This window comes from Coloeus monedula (assembly GCF_965178545.1).
Source record: "Coloeus monedula genome assembly, chromosome: 10".
NCBI lineage: Eukaryota > Metazoa > Chordata > Aves > Passeriformes > Corvidae > Coloeus > Coloeus monedula.
The window spans coordinates 26421224-26447648 of NC_138790.1; the positions used below are offsets into that span (position 1 = coordinate 26421224).

At 45.3% G+C, this 26425-nt stretch overlaps 2 protein-coding genes and 1 long non-coding RNA gene across 4 annotated transcripts in view; 1 reads left to right on the forward strand and 2 right to left on the reverse strand.

The window, feature by feature from the left end:
- LOC309576551 overlaps positions 1-8464 on the reverse strand; it is a 38896-nt gene extending 30432 nt beyond the window's left edge. The window contains exon 1 of the long non-coding RNA XR_014226694.1: positions 8257-8464. This is a non-coding gene — a long non-coding RNA (uncharacterized lncRNA). The remainder of the gene's footprint in view (positions 1-8256) is intronic.
- Positions 8465-8581: 117 nt separating this feature from the next.
- PFN2 (profilin 2) lies at positions 8582-13892 on the forward strand. The gene is made up of 3 exons (XM_082288403.1): positions 8582-8840; positions 9816-10008; positions 11874-13892. The coding sequence occupies exons 1-3, from the start codon at positions 8709-8711 to the stop codon at positions 11969-11971; spliced, it is 423 nt and encodes a 140-aa protein (XP_082144529.1). The 5' UTR covers positions 8582-8708; the 3' UTR covers positions 11972-13892.
- A 2056-nt stretch (positions 13893-15948) lies between these two features.
- RNF13 (ring finger protein 13) overlaps positions 15949-26425 on the reverse strand; it is a 30334-nt gene continuing 19857 nt past the window's right edge. For both annotated transcript variants that reach the window (XM_082287888.1, XM_082287889.1), the window contains exons 8-10: positions 24502-24595; positions 18688-18768; positions 15949-17404 (exon numbers count right to left, since the gene is read on the reverse strand). In XM_082287888.1, the coding sequence (XP_082144014.1) occupies positions 17040-17404; positions 18688-18768; positions 24502-24595 (540 nt within the window). In that variant the 3' untranslated portion in view covers positions 15949-17039. The remainder of the gene's footprint in view (positions 17405-18687; positions 18769-24501; positions 24596-26425) is intronic.

Here is a 26425-nt window from a genome sequence, read left to right on the forward strand (position 1 = left end):
TACTAACATGTTGGAAGATTTTTTTTACATGCAGAAGTAATTTTTTTTTCATTTAAGAAAATTGGTCCTCATTGTGCATTTTAGATTTGAGTTTCAAAGAAAACTGAAATGGGAGGAATCCTTCCACTGTCCTAGTTAAATGTAACCCACCCGCGTCACAAAGCTTTAAAAAGCACTATGCCAACTGGACACAGAGTACAGACAAACTGTGTTAGATGCATCTGTCCCATGTTTGTCTTCACATAACCTGAGCACCTGCTGGGAACTCTACCATTCAAAACACATGGGACCAAACCGCACGTGTGAGCAGCTGTAGGCACTCCAGGTACCAACTGGTGATGCAGTGCAAGCGCCACTGATGCATGAGGATGTCAGCAATACAGACAGGTGAGGATGGAGAGTTACACAGCAGATGACTTGACTCTTCTTCTTCATAGTATCACCATCATGACTCTGCTCCCAGTTGCGTAAAGGCTGATAGCAAAAACTCAGCGTCTGCTCCAAAACAGCACCCTGCCTGAGATCTGACACTTCCTCCACAGGCACTTACTGTGTGGTCACAGCAGTGGTGCTGGGGGACAGCCCATTCATGGCATGGGTAAAAGCAAGACCACAACCTCTTGAAGCACCACCAGGTCTCTGGGGATGCCAGGTGAGTGCAGTGCTGAAGGAGCTGTCCCAGCTTTACCAGCCTTGGCAGTGACTCTGGTCGTCTGTTGGGGTTCCTCCCCTGCCATGGAGCCCTGGGAGATGGGCCCTGGGGGGGAGACACGGGGTCTCCCTGCCCCTGCTCAGTCTCATTCCCCCTTGGTTGGTTTGTGTTCCCCGGTGTGGCCAAGGACCCTCGGGTCCCGTGACCGGGGAGTTCCTGGGCAGAGCTCCGGCCATGCGGCTGGAGAAATAAACATCTCTGAAACAGCTATCAAGAATCTGTCTGTCTATATATATTTCCTTTCCATGGGACTCCTGGTTTGATATATGCATGTTGCAGTAATCCCCGCAGCCACAAACTGGTGGAGGAATGCGAGCAAGATACCGATCCCTGAGGAAGATTCGTGAGTAAAATAACCACTCTAGACCTCTCTTCTCATCTTGGTTTGGATATTCTCTCTGGACTATGGAAGAATCGTGGGAAATGGGGCTCTCTGAGCCACAGAGAAAAATGTATCTAGAAGTAAAAGGAATCCTTGAACAACAAAACAAAAAAGTAATGCAACCGGGAGATCTAGAACACTTTTTCATCTGGCTTTTCAAAAGGTTCCCCTGTATTTCTCGAGACTTACTTTTTAATATCGAACCTCCTGTATCTTGTGAGGGGTGTTTCTGGGCTGGGATACATCGGCGTGGCAGGCCACTAAGTTTACCCTATCCCCAGTTTATTCCTAATCCGTTTTTCACCCCATGGCTTCCCTATACAATTCCATTTCCCTACAATTCCTCTCCGCTACCGAGGGGGGGATGAAAAGGGGGAGGGAAGAAATTTAACCCTCTCCTGCCTCAGTTTCCCCACAAAGCATGCCCAGAGAGTTCTGTCTCCCTTCTGTCAGCCCTAAGATGTTCCACAGAATCTGTTTGGACATTTAAAGACTCAGGAGGGTGGCTTGTTTTGTCTTGAAACTGTTCTTGTTATGTTTATCCAGTTGTTTTCATTCTCCTTTTATTAAAATAAAACGGGTGAGATGTTGGGGTTCCTCCCCTGCCATGGAGCCCTGGGAGAGGGGCCCTGGGGGGGAGACACGGGGTCTCCCTGCCCCTGCTCAGTCTCATTCCCCCTTGGTTGGTTTGTGTTCCCCGGTGTGGCCAAGGACCCTCGGGTCCCGTGACCGGGGAGTTCCTGGGCAGAGCTCCGGCCATGCGGCTGGAGAAATAAACATCTCTGAAACAGCTATCAAGAATCTGTCTGTCTATATATATTTCCTTTCCACGGGACTCCTGGTTTGATATATGCATGTTGCAGTATCCCCACTGCAACAGTCGTCAAGCCTGCTACATGCTCACCTTCCACAATGAACAGTTTGGTTGAGAGACAGAATGATTTCTTGTCTTTAGAGAGGTACTTTGAAAGAAGAGAAAACATTCTAAATGAAATCACATAATTTCTAGGCTACTTTCCCCTTTACTCATTTCTGCTTTTCCCTGTTCCTCCCATTTTTATATTCTTAATGTTTCCTTTCACTTGTACCAGAGTGGCTGCTCTACAGGTGCACAGTATTAGACTTTCAGACTGAATACACCTCTTCTAGGATTACATAGACAATTTTGAGCAGAACAATTTTCATATACTTTGTTCATCAAAAATGTGATATTTATTTGAGTGGATGCAATTGAGAGAAAAGCACTACACCTATGGCAGAAATCATTCTCTCCATGATGAAACGAAGTAGTACTTCAACTACCAAAAATTCACACCAAAATATTCTAAATATTAAATATACACTGGCTCTTCTCCGACAAGCTAACAGCAGGCAAGTTGACTGCTGCTTACAGCCAGTCAAGTTTCTTGTGGCTAAAGAAAAATATGGTATATTATAAGGTTAGAACTGTATCATTTTCCTGGGAAAATATGGCTTCTTAGACTTCATAATTATTATTAAATTCTTTTGCAGACAGTGAATGTTTTTGGGTAGAAATTGTGTATCACAGATAAATTTATGTATTTGTGATCCAAAAATCCTTTGGATTTTTAACAATTAGCAAGCATTAACAGCAAAAATATTTGTGATCAGAGGTGGAAATAGCACTCAGACAAACATATTTACAGATCCTACCAGTGAAAGCAAGTTGAATGAAGAAAATAACACCCTGAACAAAGCTCCAGAGCTCCCCAGCTGCACCATGTGGGTTACTGAGCGTGCAGCAGAAAGCGGTGCAGAAACAATCACCTACAGAAACTGTGAACTAGAAAAACAGAACCGTCTGTCAGGCCTGTCACCAAGACACAGCCGGGAGAATGCTGCTGCCCAGGATGGTGTCCCGTGGAAAAGGGTCCCCATGTTCCTGCCATGCACCATAACACAACACAACAGTAGGAAAAGTCTGGGTTTTCTTCTTAATGCATACTAGCACAGTGAAAAAATGCAGATCAGCTATTAAAAAGCTGAATTTGTTCTACCAGTCAACTGTGACAGAGAAAAAACCAAGCAGATGACGCCTGTGAGAAGTTAAATGTTCTCTTTCATCTCCTATCACTTCTCCTTGCAGTCAGTGAAGTGTGCAGAGATGTCAGAGGTTCAGACTTTACACCACAGTAAGATTGTTAACTGTCCCTGTTAAACCACGCTGCACAAACATCCATTAAAAAAATGACTGTGTCAAGAGCCTGTGCTGCTTGTGCTTCATTTTCCACTTTCCTGCTTTCTCTCCCTCTAACTCTGTGCTTCTCCAACCCTCTTACTGCATTTCTTAGCCATAGCTTTGGCTTTTAAGATTAACTTCCACACAACCTTTCACCCACTGCAACAGCCAGTTGCCAGAGGCATGTGATGAGTCACCACGAGTTTGGGCAAAATAACATAAAGACTTTAGACTGAGTATGTTCCCACCTTCCCTACACTGTGTCAAGCTACCTACAAACTTAATGAATTTCACAGTTTCATACCCTTATTTCATAACTGAAAAGTTAACAGTTACCTATTTGGGTTCTGTTTGCTTGACTTAAAGCAAAACAAAATACTGCAGGATCTAAGCACACCCAGGACTCCGACTGCTTGGTAACTGTGAGGCATAGAAAGCTGTGTCATAAAGGCCTAACTCTGTACTTGTTTACTCCTATAGAGACTCTCATCAAAGACACCATTATGAACCAGAGACTACCTCTCTAAGTAAGAATTTACATACAATGTACTTTGATTTCTAGGATGAAGGTTTATTTTCTGTTGGCCATCACTGGGATCAAGAATTCACCTTAAAAATCCTAAAGCTGAGCAAAGTTCCATGGCTTTAGACATCTCTTCTAGTGCTTTGGCCGGTCTGTAAATCACATCCACAAAGAACAGGCCTTCCTCCTATTTTAAGTACTTCTGGAAGCCACTGAAATGGAAGCAATTTCAAACTCTTACCTGACATAGCCATATCCCTACGCTTGCATCCGATTTTCAGAGTTACATTTTAGGTTTGTTCTGTTTGAATTTGATGGTTAAATAAAGCATAAGCAAGGGAAACCCTTCAGAACTGCTTACATAACTGATCATTAGGAAGACAAAGGTTTTGCTGAGCTGTCTTATTGGTAAAATCATACCAGGCCAAAATCCTCTCAGGACATGAAACTTTCACCATGGAGAGTAAACATGAGTTAAATCATTGTTCCAAACAACGCAAGATACACCAGAAGAGCACCTTTTTTCAGAACCTTCTGGATTGTTTAAGAGCCATTGCACAAGGCTCTCTGCAGTGCAGCCACAGCTATGCTGGCATGGGACAGGAACTTCTTCATCCACAGGTGTAGTAGCTGTGCAATAGAACTCTGCACTGTGGTCTTAACGATTGCTGCATTTTTAATTACCTTATTTTTTAAACCTAGTTTCAAGTTTTCCACACATTAATATGTAATTTTCATAATCTGTTTCTAGCTAACACTCATCCCAGTCCCTGGTGGCTTCCTGGGATTTCAGCCAAGTCCCTTGGGTAGCTATGGAAGGACCCTGCCCAGGCTGACCCTTGCCAGGCTGACACAGACTGCTCCCGGCTGTCACCAGGAAAAGTGAATCTGCTGACTTGCAGCACTCGTAAACTGGTGTTTCCCTCTGCACTTCTGAAAGCACTTGTGGTAAAGTGACAGACCGCGACAGGAACCCAGCAGGAACCCAGTATGGTCAGGAGGGGAAGTCACCAGACCAGTGCCCACGTGGCCACCAGCTACCAGAGCTGAGCACTGCAGCCCATGAGCCCTGGCTCTTTGAAGTTTATCTCCACAAAGAAGCCCAGCTGCATTCTGCTGGTGGTTGACTGCCGTCCTGTCTGTCCGTAAGTGATGGTTACAGTAATCTCCAACTGGTGAAAAACACCAATTTGGTGAAAAACAGTTAGAACTTGTGACATCATAATGGTTGGACTAAATGATCTCAGAGATCTTTCCCAACCTAAACAATCCTATTGTAAGAAGTCCTGCCTTTGGCTGCCTCATCATTTCAAGCACAGCAGCAGTTCTGGTAGCCACAAGGCCTGATAGAAAGACCCAAGTTACATCATTCACAAAACATAACCCTCCTTCAAGTCTTTGGCCAATTTCAATTTTTCTGTTAATATAAAAGCAGTCAAGTTTCTCACAAAGCTGTAAATAGTGAGTACACTCTGGTTAAGCGCAGCCGGTACTTTAAAATTCTTCCAAATGATTATTTTCCTTAGATGTGATCCAACATCAATTTTAGGCAAAGTTCTGAACTGAAGCAAAAGACCAGTAATTGTTACAAGATGCACAAAATCCTACCAAACTGTGGCTGTAGTGTAGAATTGAATTCCAGAAAGAACAACTACCAGGTGAAATGTAGGAAGAGACTAAAATGCAAGAAATCACGATTTCACAACTATTTACTATATGGGTATAGCTTACAATCAGCCCATTTCATATGTGAGTCTAGGCACTGATGTTAAAATGACCCATTACATCTATCAATTTTAACAAGGATATTTTCATACATATGTTAATATTTCATTTCAGAAATGTCTCAAATTCCAATTAACTCTCATAGCAAAAAAACCCCCAACAACCCTGGAGGTCCCCGCTCTTACATCTTTGACATACAGGGCACACCCTCATTTTCTTAAATCCAACAGTCTCAAAGGTGTTGCTGCCTACACAAACAGTATTATAACGATTGTATAACATAGCACACAACCAAATGAGGCACCTAAGAGTGAAAATAAAATTAAAGGATCATGATTTTCAGAAATACCACTGGTGACTGCTGAATCTGCAAATTATACAAGCTAGCTGGTAGCTTTGTAACATTAAATAACAGCAACCCAATTTAGACTTCACTTTCTAAATGTATTACTAGAGCTGGTTCACAAATAACATGACTAGAAGCTAAGCTACCAAGCAGGTGCAAAATCCTCTACTCTGATCCAACCATTTATGTTAAGCAGATCCCAGACTTCCACACAGTTATTTCCAATTTGTATCATTAAAAGCAGATGTCTGTATTCCCCGTATCACTAACACACTCTGCGCACCAAAACTGCCCTCACACCACTGATCACCTGGTCTGTGCAGCTATTACAAAAGGTAACATTCCCCATGAGGCAGCAACAAAATTCCCCGACCTGCTCTGCACTCTGACACACAGGCGAAACACTTGTCAAAGAGGCAAAGCAATGAACCACCGCACAACAACCTAGCGTGGCTCTGGATTCTGGGAAAGCAGCAGCTTCCCAGCCTGGCCCAGCTCTGGGCTGGCAGTAACCATGGGGTCTCTGCCTCCCATGAAGCAGGACTAGATGCTGGGCTGCAAGGGCTCAGGAAGGCACAGATGCTCCTTGGGCAGAAGGGATGGACAAATGTGTTAGAGGGTGGGCACATGTGAGGAGGTGAGATCCTTCCTGGCAAGAGGGGCATAGCCTTTGGCTAAAGTCCTGGAAACCCACAGGTTCTTGTGTGAGATACCTGCATGCTGGTACCAAGCAGCCTGCTGTCCAAGAGAAGCCCACCTCTCATTAATCAAAGGATAATGATGCTAAGCATAGAAAATAAGCAGCTCCAAAATCCTCAAGGCTTGGCCCTGGGTCATGAGATGTCTGTCTCTATATCCATTAAATCCACTTATTAAAGTAACACAATTTGGAATCCTTATTGCAACTTGAAGACAATCAATAAAAAATCAAACACATTTTGGTTGAACTCTAAAACTAATGGGCCCATCAGCCTCCCATTCATTTCAGATGGATGCATTCCATTTTGTGCCAGTAAGAATGTTTAACTGGGACCTCCTACAGGCCAGCATTAAATAGAGAAGTGACCCTTAATAGCACTTTCAGACAGGAATGAACCTTTTCTCCTTGCCATGGAAGGAATCTCTGGAGGCAGAATGATGAAGGCAAGCCAAACTTCACCAAAAGTTTTAGCTATTTTAAAAGCTGAAAGCAACTTTAAAGACTGTAACTCATTGGTAGATACAGTGACATGAGAAGATATCTGGGATACATGGATGATGCTGTCCAAATTCAGAGGGGTAAAGGCACTGTGAAAATAAAATAAAGAAAAAAAAAAACCCTTATGGAATTAAGGTAAAAGATGCAAATGAGCTCCTTTCCAATTACCTTGTAATCCAAGCAATTAGTTTTAAACAACACTCAATCCCATGATAAAGGAACTAGGTTGTTAAAGGACTAAGAAACCCTGAAGCGTGCTGTAGGGGTATCCATTATAAATACCTGGGGACTTAAGGCAAGGGAAAAGAAAGGTAAAGGGAAAAGTAAAAGAAAGGTCAAGAAAAGGCAGATTAATTTATTGTATACTATGCCTTGGCATATTCAGGTAGGAGATCTAACTTCTTCAATTATAGCCACAAAGCTATTGACATGGACAGCCACACCATATCCCACCAGTGTCCATTGCTCCAAGAATCAAAACGGTCACCCAGTAAAGCAAACCCACCCTGATCAAAAGCAAGATGATCCCCCCACCAATTTCAGTGTTGAGGAAAACAGAGCAATTGCCTTGAAACGTGCCCTTAAAGATGATGGTGAACACTCCTGCGACCCAGGACAGCCTTGGAGCAGCCAAGCCATCCTGCCCAGGGCCCAGTTTCAGTGCAGCAAACCAATGGCACCAGTCTCGGGTGTTGTAAAGGAATGTGGAACTAAACTATTGCAATAGAGACTTGGTGGAACCTGGAACAATAAACCCAAAAATCGCCAGTTACAACCCGTCGCAGAAATAAAATGTAACAGATGCTGGTGTGTGAGACAGGGACGCACCGGTGAGGTCCGGGAGGACGGAGGGCAGGGGCAGGCAGGCGCCCACTCTCCGAGCGGCGCAAAGGCACACGTGAGATTATGGAAACAATACAAATGCAGCGACTGCACAGGGGCCGTAACGGCACAGCGGAGCGGGGCCACGGGAAGGATGGGGCGCCGGACTCTCTGTGCATCCGCAGGAGTAGGCACCGCTCTGCCCCAGCAGCACAGCCGTGATCCCCCTGGGTTCCCCCGGGGACCGCCCTCCGTGTAGGCAGCGCAGCACTGTTCCCTGAGCTCCGGGAGCCGCGTCCGGCCAGCCCGGGTCGCGGCGGGCGGGAAGGCGCCACCGCCGGTACTCACCGATCCCGGCCGCTCCCGGCCTCCGGTGGGGGCATCGGGGCGGCCGCACGGATGTCCGGCCCCGCCGCGCCTCTGCCCCGTGCGGTCCGAGCAGGGCGCGGGGAGGGTCCACCGGGCCGACCCGGGCTGGGCCGGCCCCCGCAGCAGTCCCGGGACTGGCCGTACCGACCTCCAACGGCCGAGCGGCCGCGGCCCCGGCCCCGGGCATCGAGCACCCGGCATTGGTCCCGATCCCGCTCCCAGCCCCGCCCCGGTCCCGCTCCCCCCGGCCGCGGGGGCGGTGCCGGCCGCGCCCCTCCTCCCCCCGCCCCCGGCGCGGCAGCGCAGGGCTGGGCTGGGCCGCGCCGCCGCAGCGCTCGGTCCGCTCCGCCGCCGCACCGCCGGGACCGTCGCCCGCCCCGCGCCCCCGGCCCGCCCGCTGCCCGCTCGCCCTCGCCCGCCGCCCCGCGATCATGGCCGGCTGGCAGAGCTACGTGGACAACCTGATGTGCGATGGCTGCTGCCAGGAGGCCGCCATTGTGGGCTACTGCGACGCCAAGTACGTCTGGGCAGCCACGGCCGGCGGCATCTTCCAGAGCATCACGGTGAGCGGGGCCGGTGGGAGCGCGGCCGAGAGCGGTGGCGACGAGCCGCGGCCGGGGGACGGGGGCACCTTGTGGGCGGGGGGCGCGGGCCCGGCCGCCCGCCCGCGCCGCCTTTTTGTGCGCGTCGGGAGCGGCACGGGGCCGGTCCCGCGGGCGGGGTCGGCGGCCGGCCCAGAGCGGGGGGTGCGGGCGGCGGGCCCGGTGCCGAGCGGGCGGGCGGCGGAGGAAGGCGGCTCGAACGCTGCCGCGCCGCCGGCTCCATGTTTTCTCCGCCAAGATGGCGCTCTGCCATTGATGCTCCCCCGCCCTGCCCGCCCGCGCCCCCGGCCCGCCCGGCTCCGCGGCCCCGCCACCCGAAGATAAAGCCCTTGCGGCGCCGCCGGCGCGGCTCCCCCGGCCCCACGCGGCCCCGCCCCGGGCGCGGCGGGCCCGGTCCCGGCCGAGGCAGAGCGGGGCCGCCTGGGCCGCGGGCGGGGGGCCGGGCCCGCCGTGACGCTGCACTTTGCGGCCGCCGCGGTGCGGCCGGGCCCGCGCCGCACCCCCCTTCCCCCCCCAGCCTCCAGACCGGGGCCCTTCCCGAGGGCGAGGTAGAGGGGCCGCGGCGGCGGGAGCCGCCTGGGCCCCGCGGGCGGGCCAGAGCCGGGCTGATGCCGCGGGTGCGGGCAGGCCCCGGGCTGATCTCCCGGGACAGGTGCAGACAGAGTCCGCGCCAGCCCGGGGTTAGTCTCCGACAAATGCCCTGCGCCGTTTAACGGGCTCGGGCCCGGAATCGCCGAGGCAGAGGCTCCCCCGCGCGCAGCGACTGCGGAGCAGCGCAGACTGCGCCTAACAAAGCCCTGTGTTCTGGAGCACTTCCTGCGGGGAGCGAGGGGAAATCACGGCCTTGGCCTCTCCACACGAGACAGGACCGTTTCTAAATAGAAATTACAGCAATAAAACCCAGCCGTGCTAACTCTGAGCTCTTTCCTTTGGCAGCCAGGAGAAATAGATATGATTGTAGGAAAAGACCGAGAGGGTTTCTTCACCAATGGTCTGACCCTTGGTGCAAAGAAGTGCTCTGTGATCAGAGATAGCCTGTATGTCGATGGTGACTGCACAATGGACATCAGGACAAAGAGTCAAGGTGGTGAGCCGACATATAATGTTGCTGTAGGCAGAGCTGGACGAGGTAAGCACCCTTTTCTTTACCTTCAGATCGCTAAATTACGAAATGTGACCCTAAGCATAGATGTCAACTATTAAGAAAACCAAATTCCTGTATTTAATGGCTAATTTTGGGAAGTGATGCAAGGGGGTGGATGGCAGTGCTCTAGCTGAGTTCTGACTGGGAATTACACTCATCCCCGTTCCCAGCTGCACCCCAGCCCGGCACCAGGCTGTGCAATGGTTAACAAGTCCCTGACAAGCAGGAAAAAGCAGGCTGCAGCTCCAAGTAGGCTTAGCTGGTATTCCATCACTTGATACCTGAAGCTCAGGATGGGTCTGTTAATGACAGGCAGTGACTGCAGCTTTCTTTTTGTAAATTGCTTGATGGAAAGTTTATTCTGCAAAAATGTGACTCTCATGTATGAGCTGCTCCTACCTATAGAGTTCTACACTAACTCTTTTTGCATTTCCTATTGAGCCTGCTGAAGTCTGTCCGGGCAAAAAAACGCCATCCAGTTTGGTACCACTGAGAAGTGTGCTTCATGCTCATACACCTGCTCCTTGTGCTCTTCCTTTAACTTCCAGTAAAACCTATTATGGGGCAGCTACTTATCTGGGATATAAAATACTGGCTGGGAATGCTGTGCCTTATGTTGGGAACACCTGGGCTAGCGTTTTTGGGCTGGCTGTTGAACAGGTTCATGAGTGACAAGACTTCTGCTTATAGATGTAAAACCAAAGGCAGAGCAGGTGTCTGTAGGCTAAAGCCCAGGGCAGGGATGCAGGAAGAGGGTTGGCAGCACTGAGGTGAAACAAGCAGAGTTCTGACTTGTGAAATAGCAGTGAGAACTGTCTTAAGCTTTTATGAGCAAATTGCTATGGAAATAGTATCATAGAGTCATTAAAGTTGGAAAAGCCCTCCAAGATCATAGAGTCCAACCATTCTGCCAGTGCTGCCAAGGCCACCACTGACCCATGGCCTCAAGTGCCACAACCACATGGCTTTTAAATCCCTCCAGGGATGGGGACTCAACCACTCCTCAGGGTAGCTTGTGCCAGGGCTGGATAACCCTTTTGGTGAAGAAATTCTCATGATTTCCAACCTAAACCTTCCCTGGCGCAACTTGAGGCTCTGATATATGAGCACATGTAGGTAGACTGGCTGCAGCATTCCCGGCTTGGTGAACAGTCCCTGGCCTGTGGCAGCCCAGTGCTCACTGTGTCCCTCTCCCTGCTGGGGGACATCTGATGGCAGCTCACAGTGGCAGTTGCTGGTGAGGAGCCTCCAGTATTCCTTTTACCAGACAATCTGGGACATCTTGCTGGAACTGGGGGAGTGGGGAGAGCCCTCAGCATGACAACTGTCCCTGCATTTTGTCTCATGTAAAATGTGTGGTTTGTAGTTGTGTTATTGCATGGAAGGTTTTGGCCCAACTCACCCTTTGGGGTTTTTTACCAGCATGAAAGGAGTTACTCTGGTTCCTATACCAGCAGTGACTGCTGCAGCACAGATCATGGGAATTTTCCTTTTGCCACTCTCCAGTCACACTTGTGCACACACTGCACCCCTGCCCCCACAGGTGTTTAAACTACAGCAAGGATTTCCTTGCTGGGTGATGACTGATGGTGAGAGACACTGTAATAATGCTTTTCTGATAGCTGGTGGCATTCTTCTTAGTAGTGAACTCTTACAACTTCCATAGTTGGATAAAATCCCTGAGGATAGCTTGTAGCCCTGTCTACATCTGTGTTGTAACAAAACTGTTAAACCAGCCTAATACCCAAATACTAAATCTTGAATTTGAGGGTGTTTACTGCACTGCCTAAAACTTGCATTATTTCCATGTCTAACACACTTTTTAAAACGTTTTTTCTTTTCTCTTTCAGTCTTGGTCTTTGTAATGGGCAAAGAAGGGGTCCATGGAGGCGGATTGAATAAGAAGGCATACTCAATGGCAAAATACTTGAGAGACTCTGGGTTCTAGTTGTTAGGCAGACTGTTAAGTATTAGGGGAAGATTGCTATTAAACTTTCCTGGCGGTGAGCTTTAAACCTTACATTCTGGAAACTTTACTAGCAATGCAGGGTGATGGGGTATGAACCTGTGTCTCCTTTGTATCCCTTTGTTGGTGGGGAAAGGTGTTCTTTTTTTTTTCCCCTTTAATTCTTTTCATTTCTGTTTTGTTTCCTTGTGTACTCCAGCATTGGTTATAGTCATGGGAAAGGAAGGTGTCCATGGAGGGACACTCAACAAGAAAGCATATGAACTGGCTTTATACCTGAGGAGGTCTGATGTCTGAGCAGCCTCTCCCCATCCACCTAGCAGCTGTCTGCACCACCACCCGCTTGTGCTCAGTGCTACCAGACCGTAGATGGTAGTTTGTGGTTTTTTATTTACCCATTTCCTACTGTCATAACTCCAGTTCCCCCTCGTTCATCTCTGTAACCACTGTAGGTAACCGAGCCCGTCTGGCACCACCACGATGATGATATGCATGATAACTTGAAACTTGGGAGGGGAACATGCCAAGTGTAGGCTCTGCTTTGTCTTAGCAATTAGTGTGATATTGACAACTAAACCAAGATACTAAACAAGGTGCCGATTGTACAATCTAATTTGATCAATGCCTCTTCAGCACTTTGAGCAAGTCACAGCTCACTAGTCTTCCTTTCACAGAGCATGGTTGGGAGGAAAAAAGTGCGTGCATATCTTCACTTCTGTCCCTCTGTTTCTGTTTTTTAAACCCATGTGTTTGCTTACACCCATTTTTATAGTGCCTGGTTTGTTTAACCAATTTGCCACTCAAAAGCTATTAATGTCACATTAGTTTTGTCATTGCACTTCACTGCAGGCTTAAGTCTCTTACGTTTTCTTGATGATGTCTGAAGGTTGTACTGCTTAACAAGTGCAATCACAAAACTATGAAAGGGTACAGATGCACTTCCTCCCATGACCTTAAGCCACCATCCTAGGGATTCCCCAGACATTCCATCATTACAATAGCTCAGGCACTTTTTTTTTTTTGCCAGCTCCTGTTCTGTAGTTGACTTGTGCAAGGCTGCCACTGTGGCCACTAGCTAGCCTGGCATAACCAGCTGGAGTGTGTCTGGTTTCAGTTTCTCATAGGACCAATTTTAATTTGCAGCTTGGGGGTTGGGGGGGGGGTTGTTGTTTTTGTTTTTTAATATGAAACTGCAATGTCATTGTGGAAAACTGCCACCTTCAGCTACCCTGGGAGCTCTGACTGGCTTCAATCTTTCTGCCAGTTCACTCAGTGGTGCAGAGTTTGGCTGCTCTGAAGCCACTGTTTGGATGAAGGTTGGTAGTTTGTAAGCTAAACTGTCAAAATACCATTTCAAATTTAAAAATCTTTATCTGACCTGTCACACCCTTGCTGCAGAAATGATGGAGTGAGCTGCCTTGTGCACGAGTCATCTGAAATGTCTGTAACCAAACTCAGTTCAGGCACGGTTCTGACTTGTATGTCCATTGCAAGAACTGCAGAACTCTGTATACTAAAGAATAAATGGGAGATGGTAGTGGTTGGAATAACTGACTTGGCTGTCTTGTGATGAATTTTTTAATATGTATTCTGTGCCATACTATTGTTTAAAAAAAAAAAATGAACTGTTGCTATTGTGAGATGGATTTTAACTGACTCTGAGGGTTTCTTTTGACTGGCACTACCTTAGGGACATTCTAGTATTTGCTTCTATTGTTGGGCCTTGTGGATAATGTACAGATTTAAACAAATTCTTGTTGCTGATTTGTCCATTTCTTTCCCTGCACTTTGTTACATCTGGGATACAGTCTAACTCATCTGATTTAATATGCATTTCAAAAAATGCCATAACTATTAAAAACACCTTGTTTACAGACAGATGAAATAAATTTATTCCAACCAAACAAAACCAGACTGTTGGTAATTTTTCCCCCCCACACACCCAGAAATCCTCTGAGACCTTCAGGTCTAAGTGCAGTTTTAAGTTTTGCAGGACAGCAGTAGTATAATAATATGATAATTAGTGACATAATATGACATCAGTCAAAAGCCAGGCAGTCTTTGGGGTAGATCTTAATTTAAGAGATGATTTCTCATCTCTTCAATACCACATTTATCCAGCTCTCTGGTGCGCATTTCCCCTGCCCTCTGAATGCCCAATACACCATTCCTGAAACAAGGTGAAAGAGGCTTTGCATAGGACCTGGCAAAGGAGTCTGTGGTGGCCTGCCCAGGTCAATACACCTAGTGTGGGAATGTGCTCCCCTCACCCAGAGAAGGGGAAGATTTAAAGTCTCCATTACCTTACAGGATTGCACCTGTATTTGCTACTTCGGCTGAGAACTCCTAAAAACACAGGCCCAATGGGATGTGATGGTGAACCCTGGAGCTTGTGGGATGGGAGGACAGTCAAGCCCAGATCATGGGACATGAATCTGTAGAAAGGCTCTGCCGTTTTAGGCCCTCAAACTAGTCATGTGCTTCTGGATAGGACCTGGAAATGCCTTTGTTCTCCCCTCCTTCCCCCACACCTTCATCTTTAGTGTCAGCTGCACCTGGCTCCTCTGCTTGGCATGAGAGCTGGGTCTAACTAAAACCTTCCTATATATAGTGTTCATATTCTCCCACTGCCAGGTGGCTCTGTGTCTGAACTGGATCTCCCAGTGCCAAAGTTAGAACGGACCAACACACCCACAGCACAGAGCAAATGCCTGTTCAGCAGTAACTGGTACAGAGGATGCTAATCTGCTTCCCCCATAAAACACATGTGAAGAAGCTGTGCTCAGTGTCCTAACACAAAGTTGCACTCACCTTTTGACTGCAGAACTTTGTTTCTCTTCTCCCTGGTTAGGAGGCTGACGGTAGCATGTTCCCAAAGCTGCTTCTGTGGTAAGGCCAGAGTGGATGGAATTGACTGTAGCATCACCTCAGAGGCAGAGCAGCTGCTGGCAGCACGCACCAGGTACTTGTCATCACATTCCTTAGTGTGACATTGTTCCTTTCTGACCAATTCCCCTCTCTTGAGTGGGTGTATGTCACCTGGACAACTTCTGCTTGGTTAACAATTAGATGTTGTTCAAATGAGTTTTTCAATTGCATTTGTTGGTGAATTTTCCTAGCATAAATGATTGCAGGCATTAGAATTACGTAAGAGCATATTACAAAGTTTAGGTCAGTTCATGGTTCTGGAACTCCAGATTTTGGAGTGCCTGGATTACAACAATGAATAAACATACACGCAGCAACTGCGGGGACCTAGTTTAAGAAACATCTTTCAGCTTAGTAATTAATTTTCAGAAACCATTTTCCCATTTGGACTTACCTAGACATATGCATGATGAAGGGGAATTTTGCCTGATGAAAATACACCACTACACTGATTGTCATTACCCCACGGCTGCTGGCAGCAGTGGTTTGGAGATGAATCATCCTTTCATTATGATCCTTTTACTCATTGTGCAAAATAAACTTTCCCTCCTCTCAGCCAGGCCCAGAAAACAGATCTGCATCGCACCGTGTGTGGCTGCACGGAGTGTTAAGTCAGAAGTCGCATCTGGGACCCCCTCACCTGCCATTGCCCGTCCAGGGTTCCAGCACTGGGGCTGTGGCTCTGCAGGCACTGCCAGCTGGGTAGGAATTGTTCAGAGTACCCTGGTCCTCCTTCATGCTCCCCCAGGCAAAACTACATGTACAGACTCTGGCCAGTCCAAACTCCTCCTCAAGCTAGAAGTGAACAAAAATGAAGGTTTTCTGCATAACTCAGACCCTCTTCACACAGCACTGGTCAGTGCAACTCCTTGTACTGTGATTCACAGTATGACACAGGAAACATCTGCTCAGAGATCCCAACAGTTCCATGTTCTTCATCTTCAAAAGCACTTCAACCTCAGTAATGTAGGCCGAGTACTCAAGGGTCTCAAGTGATGCAAAAGTTCAATAAACTGCTTTTGATATTTAAAGTGGAAAACATGTTTATTAACATTCTTTCAAGCTTTCCTTAGTCAAGCCCATATAAAAAAAATCTCCATTTGAGTATATGCATGGTTTTACTTTCTACATAGTTACAGAGGTATTACATAGAATCTACCTTTTTTGTGATACACTGGTAAGTACTGAGTTCTGTGAGACAGGTGTAAGCACTTGCTTTCAAATTAGGTACTTGAAAACAATTTTTTATATACAATTTAGCAGACTAATGCAGCATAAAATGCTCTTAGTAAGAGGTATATGAGCCAAGGATCAATATAATACTTACCTAAACTTCTTTTTCTATACGGAACAAAACCTCTGTCTCAGTTGTTTCCCAACTGCCACCTCCTCACTGGAAACCAGACAATGAAGTAGTAGCAAGGAGGGACAATTAATGTGCTTATGGTGGACCTGACCTTGGGAATTGCTCAAAACTAAACATAGATTCTAGGCTTCCTCATCCTGGGAATTGCTCAACGTAACTGCTTAAACTCAGCTACTATGGCAAACTCCAAAAGATTATTTGGAATCACTGCTTTGAGATAAAAGTGGAATTTCTTCTGCTTTGTTTTGTTTTGACATACCAGCACACAGAATATTGATCTGTTCTACATTTTCCTTTCAGCAGTGGTGACAATTTTTAGGAAAACTATACAAACATGCAAATACAGTTTTTGTTGGGCCTAAGGGGTAACACATATCTACATGTAATAAATATTGCTGTCAGGACAACCCAGTTGTAGCTACGAAGTAGAAATAAAAGTACTTCCAGAGAAATCCCATTTCAACAAGAGACATTTAGAGTCTCTGTGATATTTCTATTGATATAAACTATTAACGTTATTCGTTAGCATTGTGAAGTCCAGTTTAACTGTTGGTTTTGAGAAGACAGAATGTGTGACTGAATACCTGAATCAAAAATAAATCTACCTGTAATGATTTAACCAGAGTACTACTACATGAACTGCTGCTCCTATCAAAGAAACCAAATGGATTACAGATTAAAGAGATTCCCTATGCAAAGGTTTGTAAATAGCCTTAAGAACCCTTTTGTTCATACACCTATAGGTCATTAGTAGTCTCAGACAGTGTTTGCCACTCTGTACTCCCTGTCCTCACTGGGCTGCAGCTGAACCACTACACTTTCTTCATTCATCCCATTTTCCGCATCACTGCTATCAACATTGTCATTGTCATCCTCCTCATACTCCGAGGACTCAGTCATGTTCTGATGGGAGTGGGACTCCGACAGAGCCCCGAAGGACTGTGTGCTGACCGAGGCCAAAGGTCTGAGCAGAGGAGTGTTCTCAGACACTTCATTCTCCTCTTGGCTGCTGTCTGTCTCCGAGTCAGAGTCCCCCTGGGAAGGGACCACTTTCTGCTTACACACAGGACAGGTTTTTTTTGTTTTTGTCAACCAGGGGTCCACACACTTGCAGTGATATGCTGTTAGAAAACAAAATACAAGGACATCATTATCACAGTGAAAAGGACAGGGAAACCTGCTAACCCGTGTTTCTCTTCAGTGACACGGGAGAATTTTAGAACTGAAGTCACACGAGAATTTTAGTCCGAAGTTTGTTGGCACATAACCTGTACCAAAACACCTGATGATTAGGATCTCAGTCACATAGGTATATGCAATGAGTACCTGTGCTCTCTACTGAGTGAATGAGAGCAGTAGTAGAACAGGCCACATCTGACAACAAATTTTAAAGCTTTTTGAGCCATCCCATCCCTTTGCAGCAGGCATGCCCACCATCATCATCCTCACATTGCCTCTCACCTCCACACCAACACGTATCAAAGCACCTCATTATTAAATGACATTACCGCATGATTTTGTGGATCTTAAATTAGGTCTGCAATTGGCCCTGCAACTAGACTGGCCGTGCTTAAAAAAAAAAGTATTTGTCTCACTTATGGTATTAAAAACTCATCTCTTCTTTCTAAGAGATACTTCTACTTGGCAAAGAGCTCATATTTACACAGCCTAGCAATGTTATGTTTAGTACCTGGTCAAGCACACTGGGAACATGTTCTCCACACGAACTGACGGTGGTGGTTGGTGGTGTTCAAGTTAAGTTACCTCTGCAGTCCCCCACTGAGAGAGGCACCATGGACCTGTTCTTTCTCTTCTGAGAATTCCTTGTTTGTCAGCCTAGTTTGAAATTGGTTTTATGACTGAGGTTCTAAAAAGCTCCACCTGTCACCTGCTGTGCTGGCTGTGTATAGAAGGCTGTAACATCTCTGCAGTGGGCTGGACTTGAGAAAGACTTACACAGGAAAGTATTTCACTAACTGACTTCCAAGTGCAGTCAGGCAGTGGTGTGCATGGCTGCAGACTCCAGGACAGACCCATCCCTTCAGCTGCACCTCCAGGTCACAAAGAACTCAATTTTGTGGTTTATTTGTTTTGGGGAAAGTGAAAGCCTATATTTTAAATGGAGGAAGTATTACAATGAATATGGGTATTTAGGGGACAGCATCGAGCTCAGATTTTCTTTCATGAGTACATCCAAGGAAAAATGCAAAGTGGGAATACTAGCATTTTAGCTTTTAAAAAGAGATATAGCAAGCTTTCACTTTTCCCACTTTTGTGCATTCATTCTTGAATATTAGCAAAAAGAAATTTTATAAATCACTCACTAAACATTCTCTGTGGGTTTTGGACAATGTTTTGGAAAGCTGTTTTAATCTAAATTCAAACCTAAAATACAGCTGCTTACCATGAGAGCATGGAAGGATCCTGAGCTTGTCTCCATCCTCATATTCATCCAGACAGATGGCACACACATCATATTCATCTCCTACAGCACATAACTGAGAATTAGTTTGACTTTAAAGGACTGGCAGCAGACCCTTCTGACACGCACATGGGCTCTCCCGGCTTGTTCCTCAGGCTGAAGGAACCACCACTTCCCCCTGCCCACGCAGGGCAGCTCCTGCCAGCTGCAGAGCTACTGCTGAACTTTTCACATCTCTGGAACCAGAGCTCATTCACTTAAGCTTAATAAAAATATTTTAAACTGTGTGAAGTGCTATCTCTACAACACTTTTTCATGCTTATTGAAAGTAAGATAAAAGGATTTACAATATAGCATTCACTTTACTATACAGGTTTTAATACATTATTGACAACTTAAGGCAGAAGAATAGCAACAAAGAAAACTGGATAAAAAATAAGAATAATCATCAAGAATGACACTCTGGCTGCAGGAGGAAGTTCAGTGTTTTGTAACTCAAACTTCACAAACGGGATACACAGCACCTACAGTACTGACACAGTGTAGGTTGGTGTGGTATGTTATATGACCAAAGGAGAGACAATTTCTAGAGGTTAATGCATTCCCATTTCATTTTTTTTTGTCAAGGGTTTTACAACATGCTCCTTCCATCAGTTCCCATGGCTCTTTCCCTTTTCCTGAAGACAATGGCCTCCAGACCTGCTCCAGTCCTGCAGTGGCTTCAGCCCAGCTACTCGCTTCCCCCAAGGGACAGAAAAAAGGGGCAGAAGGAGAAAAGTGAGAAAACTTTTGAGAAAAAGACAGTTCAATGGGTAAAGCAAAAGCTGCACACAAGCAGAGAAAAATAAGGAATTCATTCACTGCTTCCTATCAAAGTTTTGAGACCAAACAACAGCAAGCAGAACAACGCAGTGAGAGAACAAATAAAATTCCATGGTTTGGTTCTTAAACCCTCTTCCTCAACACATGTAGATTGTCTCTCTCCAAGCAAAGACAAAGTCCTGAACCTTTTGGTGCCTTCCTTACCTCTCTGCACCCAGGATTTTCTTCTGGGAAGTACATTTGAGCTCTGTGGAAAGGGACAAGAGTGCCCTTTCCAGAGCAGCCCATAACACAGGTTAGGGCACTTCATGAGTGCCCTTTATAAGATACATAAGTAGTGAGAAAACAGGATCAAACCTAGCAGGGTCACAAGGAAGGTAGGCCATTTCCAGAATTAAAAAAATATGGCACATCTTCTCTCCTTGGACATTGCCACAATAGCCAGGAAAGTTCTGTACGTGACATGACTTATCCTGGTCAAGTAAAGGCAGTGAGGATTAGCAGAGAGAGCTGGTAAGTGGAAGCTGTTCCTGGTGGTGTTGGAAGCTCATTAGGCTGGAGAAAACTTACTGGTACTGTCCTGTTACAAAACTGCTTTGGAGCAATATTGATACACACCCAAGGCATATCAGTGACAGATATACAAGACACGATTAACTAGCCATTATCCAGAGGGCAGCTGGGATAGCAGAGAGAAATCTGTAAATCTGGAATAATGGCACATGAATTAAATTTAGTACTATAAGATGCAAGTTACATCCTTGGGAATTTTTAGCTGGGATTTCATCAGTTATAAACATTTGAGAAGAAACAGGGTGCAGTGATTGATCACTAGTATTCCTAATGTGATAATACAAACGGGAAAAAGAAAACTGCTGCAGTAGGACACATTTAGAGCAGTCTTCCCAGAGGTCTAAGTACTGTTCAGTCCTCAACATGGCCCTCCACATCCCTCAAAGATTAATTTAAAAAGAAACAAAGAAAGATTATGATCACATAGCAGAGAAACTACTATGCAAGGAAAATAATTTTTAAGAGCCTGATAATTTAAACCTAGCCATCTGAGGGCTGAAAGAGGATTCAGCCTTCTCTATAAACACCACAGAGAAAGAATCCCAAGGTCAGAGAGAAGCTGAAGGTGTGGGGGGAGTGGGGGGAAGACCATCATCTGATCAGGAATCATCAGGTTGGAGGTGAAAATAAAACTTGACCACTGCAACAGCAATACCCTGAATCAGCCTTTCAGGACACTCAGCCAGCAATTCTGGTAATGGGACAAACCTCCCCCTTTCCCTAAATCTAGTTTTACATCAAGGCTTTAGATGTGTGACACAAATTCCTAAGAGAACAGCATCTGGAAGGAGATGGAAATGGGCTCCCAGAGTTGCATCTGAATGGTCAGACAGGAAAGTTTCCTTAACGTCTGCAAAAGTTGGTGAACTCTTCTTTCATATACCTCTTGAATTCAGACCCATCCGGTGCTGCTACTTTCTCCTGATGGTACTTCTCCCATTACACCATGAGCATTGTATTCACACAGCTGATCCTGACTGTCCTAGTGCAGTGCTGGACAGTGACGTCTCCCCTGAGGCAGCCACTTGCTCCTGCTGCATGCTCCCCTGACCATGAAGTGTTCTTTAGATGCGCAAACCCCGAGAACAACCAGCCTGGCCCAGCCCGTCTGTACCCATCACATGGCCGTAAGCACATGTGGCAGCAGCTTTCCCATCACTTTATGGACAGGTCTGGTTGAAGGACTGGACATTCACAGGTTCAAGTGCTCCACTTCATGTTAGTCCATCTCATCACATGGGCAGTTATCTGCCCAACACGTGGTGCTGGGTGCCTGTGCCCTGGTTACACACTGTGCAGCAAGGGAAGGCACCAAGGACAGTGCCTCAGGGGAAAAAAGGGGATGTGGCCCACCTTGCCTAAGGTTGGACACCCCAGATACATCCTGCAGTACTCTGGGGGGATCCAAAGAACAGTGCCGGAAAGTGACAGCTATTCTCAAGCAGGCTCATCTCCCCAGGGCATCCCCTGGCCAAGAACAGCAGCACCCTCAAAAGAAAATGACATAGCAGTGGAACTTCACACTCGTGTCTATGACAGGTAGGTACAGGTAAAGTTTCCTGCCACCACAGATACTCCTCCTACTCCTGCCACCACAGGTATTTCTCCCACTCCCACCAACACCGCAGTCCGGGCCCTCAGCATAAAGCAATGTCCGACAAACCCTTGTCCCTGTTGCTCCAGCAGCGGCGACAGTGTCCATCTGCTGCAGTCCACCTACTCCTCACCTCCCACAGGTCATCACACTTGCAATTAACTGGTGCTGTTTCCAGGTGCCTTCTCTCCCTGTGGCTTGGGGAAGGGAGGCAGATTCACACAGCAGCCGAGATCAGGGACACGGGCCCTCACTGGCACCCAGAATTTCTTTCTCCTGGACTAGTTCCCAAGCTGTTTCAGCTCCATGACCACATGCCTCTCAAGATCTAATTTAATTTCTAAAACACACACTTTTCAGATATCTTTTTCCCAAACTCCCATTACTCTAATTTAGAAGCTAACTCAGAACCACCAAAAGAATCATGAAAAAATGAAGTATGGACATAGCTGCAAAATAAAGTATCTTGGCTAAATAAACTGTGTATGGAGAGTATTTAGTAAGCAAAATTACCTTCTAACTACTTGGCACATATAAATAAAAAAGAATATTTTCAGAAATACAGAATTACCTACCCACACACGTATGCGTGGTTTGAGCAATGCAAAATGCAAAACTACATCTGAGACTTTGGCAGAGTTTCTGTTATGTTTTCTCTATTAAACCATAACGAATTGTGCAGTCACGCAGATGGGTCAGTAATGAACAGTAATTAGACCACTTATAATCCCATTTTCAGGGAAAAAAATAATCAATTTAGGCATACATAATAAACTGCAGAACTCCACTTACTGAGACAAAGCTCTTTAAAAGTCATTGAGACACACCTGTCACCCACTATTGCTCAATCACATGTATATGCATATACATACACAGAAAGCCAACACACATGATACCTGAAAATATGCATTTACGTAAAATGACATGCCCTCTTGCAGCTTACTATTTGTCATAGGTTTGGGCTTTTTACCCCTGTGTACACTAAGTAGTTCAAAGACAACTGTATGAAGTTGAGCTCCTCTTTCACACTGACACCTAACAAAACCACTTCCATTTTTTAAAATCTTGTGGTTATAACAACACCCAAATTCTGGATTCTTTATCAGATACCTCACCACTCATTACGATTGTAACTTTTGACACTCAATGTAGAAAAAAACTCCTCCATTTATTTTTAATTTCTTGATAACATCTCTCTCACAGCATTCTATTTTCCCTAAATTGATGACATTTTCTTTTCTTTTTTCCCCTAAATTTTCCCTGAATTTATGACATTTTCTTTCAAGAGTGAAAGGCTACACTCTTTAATTTCATTGCATTTCAGATCTAAAAATCATTTCAGTCCTGGCCTAGATTCCATTTAGGTGAAAGTTAAGACAGCTTGGAAATAATATATATGTTTATGAGGATAAATTCTGTAATACCAGTTCACATCTGAGCTATTTTCTTCAGAACATTCAGATTTGCTACTGATCATATTACAGGCACAGTAAATGGCTCTTTTCGGCTGTGTTCACTTTGTTATAAAGACATCATATATGAGTTCTCAACTCCCACTGACTTTTGTGTGACCAAAACAAACCATTTTATAAAGAACCACAATACAGAAACTGCCCCAAAACCCTTTTAGTGTAGAAAACAGATTTTTATACAGTCTATGTTCCATTCTGTGTTACTCAAAATAAGGCCTGTTGACTGGAACTTTGCAGAAAGCCAACTGCATATATTTTGTTACCGCATTCCCTACTTGCCACAGAGATGTTCGCAACAGCAAGTATCTTGGTATTAAATTTGAATTGCTCTTGCCCTCACAAAAGTATTGTGATTGACTGAAAGGATCGCTCCTCTAGGAAGGTAAAGAAATTACACCCTCAAGATAGCTTTGTTTCTATACTCTACAATATCAGGCAACTTATATGTCACTAGTATTTACCAGTTTCCAGACTAATAATTATAGAATCATTAAATAGACTGAGTTGGAACATCATCTATTCCACTACCCTGCAGTGAGCAGGGACATCTTTTGCTAGATTATGTTGCTCCAAGCCTCATTCAGCCTGCCCTTGGAATGTTTCGGTGATAAGGCAGCCATAAGCTCTCTGGGCAACCTGTGCCAGTGTGTCACCACCCCCATTGTAAAAAAATTACTTCCTTTTATCTAGCCTGAATCCACCCTCTTTCAGTTTAAAACCATCACCCCTTGTCTTATTGCAACAAGCCCTGTAAAAAGGTCTGTCTCCACCTTTCTTACCAGACAGATCTTTTCAGGCACTGGAAGGGGTCTAAGGACTCCCTGGAGCCTTCTCTTCTCCAGGTGAACACCCCCAGCTCTTCCAGCCTGGCTCCAGAGCAGAGGGGTCTCCAGCTTTCAGAGCATATTCATGGCTTTCTCTGGATCCCCTCCAGCAGATCCACATCTGTCCTGTGCTGATGATTCCAGAGCTGGATGCAGCACTGGAAGTGGCAGTTCCAAATAAAGGAAATACTGCAACAGAGGGGCTGCTGTGGTCACTGGTAATGGGAGTACAAGGAAATTTAATGCAATTTCTGCACTGATTTTTTTTCAAGCAATGTTTTTATGCTCAGCCACAGTCTGCTCTGCTCCTATTAAAGAAGTATTAGAACTCCTCTATTTCAGCAAGAACAGGGTCAAACCAAATGTTTTGTATGCTTTCACTCCAAACTCTACTATCTATTTAAAGCGTACTCAAAATTACCTCTGAAACTTAATATGCCTTTGATTTAGAGGGTCTTTGGTGTTAAAAACAATAGGGTCCAATTAGTTAGACAATGCATGATCCACTTGCCTTTCTTAAACTTATGTACAGGAAGTTTCTTAAGTTGATCCTTCCTAAGTCGATTCCTTCTTGCTCTGTGTCTGTCCTGAACAAATTTTGTTATCTGGAAACAGACATAAGATAACATGAACAGTATGTTAAACCAATAAAAAAAACAACAGAAGCTTTGATTTATGAAGCTATGCAGTAAGTTGGTCAAAAGGGAACCCCAGCTAACACAGAATAACCTCTTCCATTGCCTGAACGTAAGGATGAAGCCAAACAAGCCTAAAGGATGTTCTCCACAAACATGGCACTTGGAACTGAGAACACACAAGGGTTTTTTTTTGGAGGAAAGAGAAAGAAAAAGGTATGCCCATACTCCATAAAATAATGGCCATTGCTGTAATCCTCTACTGAGGCCTGTGAAAAGCAGGAAGAGTATTACACAGCAAAACACAATTCAGTAAGTTTGAATAGTTTTCCTTACAGATTTAGATAATTACAGCTGTTTTAGAGAATTATTCCCACATTCATCAGAACTGTTTTCATATTATCTAAAATAGTAGGTTGGGGATGAGTAAAAGGTTTGCTTTGAGTCATTGTTACATGTTATACTATCCCATACCGAGATAACTAAATAAGTAAAATAACTAAATAACTAGTAATACCAAGCTCTCTAAATAACTATAACGAAGATTCTATTTCCATTTTCTTAGTAGTCCCTAATGCTATTTCTGTTCAATTTCTAAATCTAGCACCTGTGATATGACATTCTTCTTTAAATATGATGACAAGCAAACAAACAAAGGATACTTGAATCTAAACTGTTCGTTCAGACCCTTTCACCACAGTTGAACAATAAGCTGTATGCACAAACTGCAGTTTTTCTCGTGTAATCCAGATCCTTAGTAACAATCAGAGTCTCACATGAATCTCCTAGTTAAAAACAAGATTGTCTCAAAGAGGCAGGGACAGAATTAGTAACGAATGAGGACCAAATCCAGCCTGGAACCTCCCTGGGATCAATTTCACTGCACTAATTAATTGTCCAGTGCTCTAGTCTATTGAGATGTCTCTGTGAAGGCCTCTCTATACGCCAGGGAATCAGCATCTCCTAGTTTAGTATCCTTGGCAAATTTACTCAGTGTGTACTCAACTCCTCTGTCCAGGTTGCTGACAGCAACACTGCAGAGAACTCGCTGTAAAGCTGAACCCTGATGAGCACCAGTGACACCCAACCACCAGCCAGGTGTTACCCCCTTCACTGCAGCTCCCTGAGCCTGACCCTTTCGACAGCTCACCCATCATCCTGTGTACACAATTAGCTTTAATGGGGTGGTTTTGTCCAGCAGAACACTGTAAAAGACAGTAAAAGCTTTGCTAAAAAAAAAATTCATCTCTAGGTGATCATTCTGCTTTGTTTTCAGAGAGCTGCTGCAATTGCAATTGTCCCGAACATGCCCAGGACTGTCAATGAAATATGTAACTTGCAGTGCAAAAAATACTAATGCAGAAAAATATTTTAAGTAATTGTTTATAGAACAGTTGATACATTATTTTCTTTTTATTAAAAGGTAAAACAATAAATTGGGCACAGATCACAAAAAATGGGATGCTAAGTATCCTGAAATAATATGTAGCTATGCTATCTTACCATTTCAAGAGAAGATGTCCCAACTGAGAACCTCTACAGGCAATGTATGTGCTGAGATCTACGCGCTGTGCTGTGAGGCTCTGTGCTCACACACTTGGAACTACATCTGCAGTACAAAGCAGTGAGCCCTGCACTGTTGAACAGTGGGGACTAATTATTACGTTTGGTAAATCGGGATATCCCCTCGGTGTACAAGAGCACAAGGACAGGTCACTCTGTATGGGGCCAAAAAGCAAGCACTCATAGAGTGTAAGATTGACAGTGAGGACGATTCCTATAAGCAGTTACATGCTAGGG

What these genes read in the sequence shown, in the direction of transcription:
- PFN2 (XM_082288403.1), top strand. Translation starts at nt 8,709, where the DNA reads ATGGCCGGCTGGCAGAGCTACGTGGACAACCTGATGTGCGATGGCTGC. An exon ending in GCATCTTCCAGAGCATCACG is followed by an intron (nt 8,841 to 9,815) that starts GTGAGCGGGGCC and finishes TTCCTTTGGCAG; the next exon opens with CCAGGAGAAATAGATATGAT. An exon ending in TGTAGGCAGAGCTGGACGAG is followed by an intron (nt 10,009 to 11,873) that starts GTAAGCACCCTT and finishes TTTCTCTTTCAG; the next exon opens with TCTTGGTCTTTGTAATGGGC.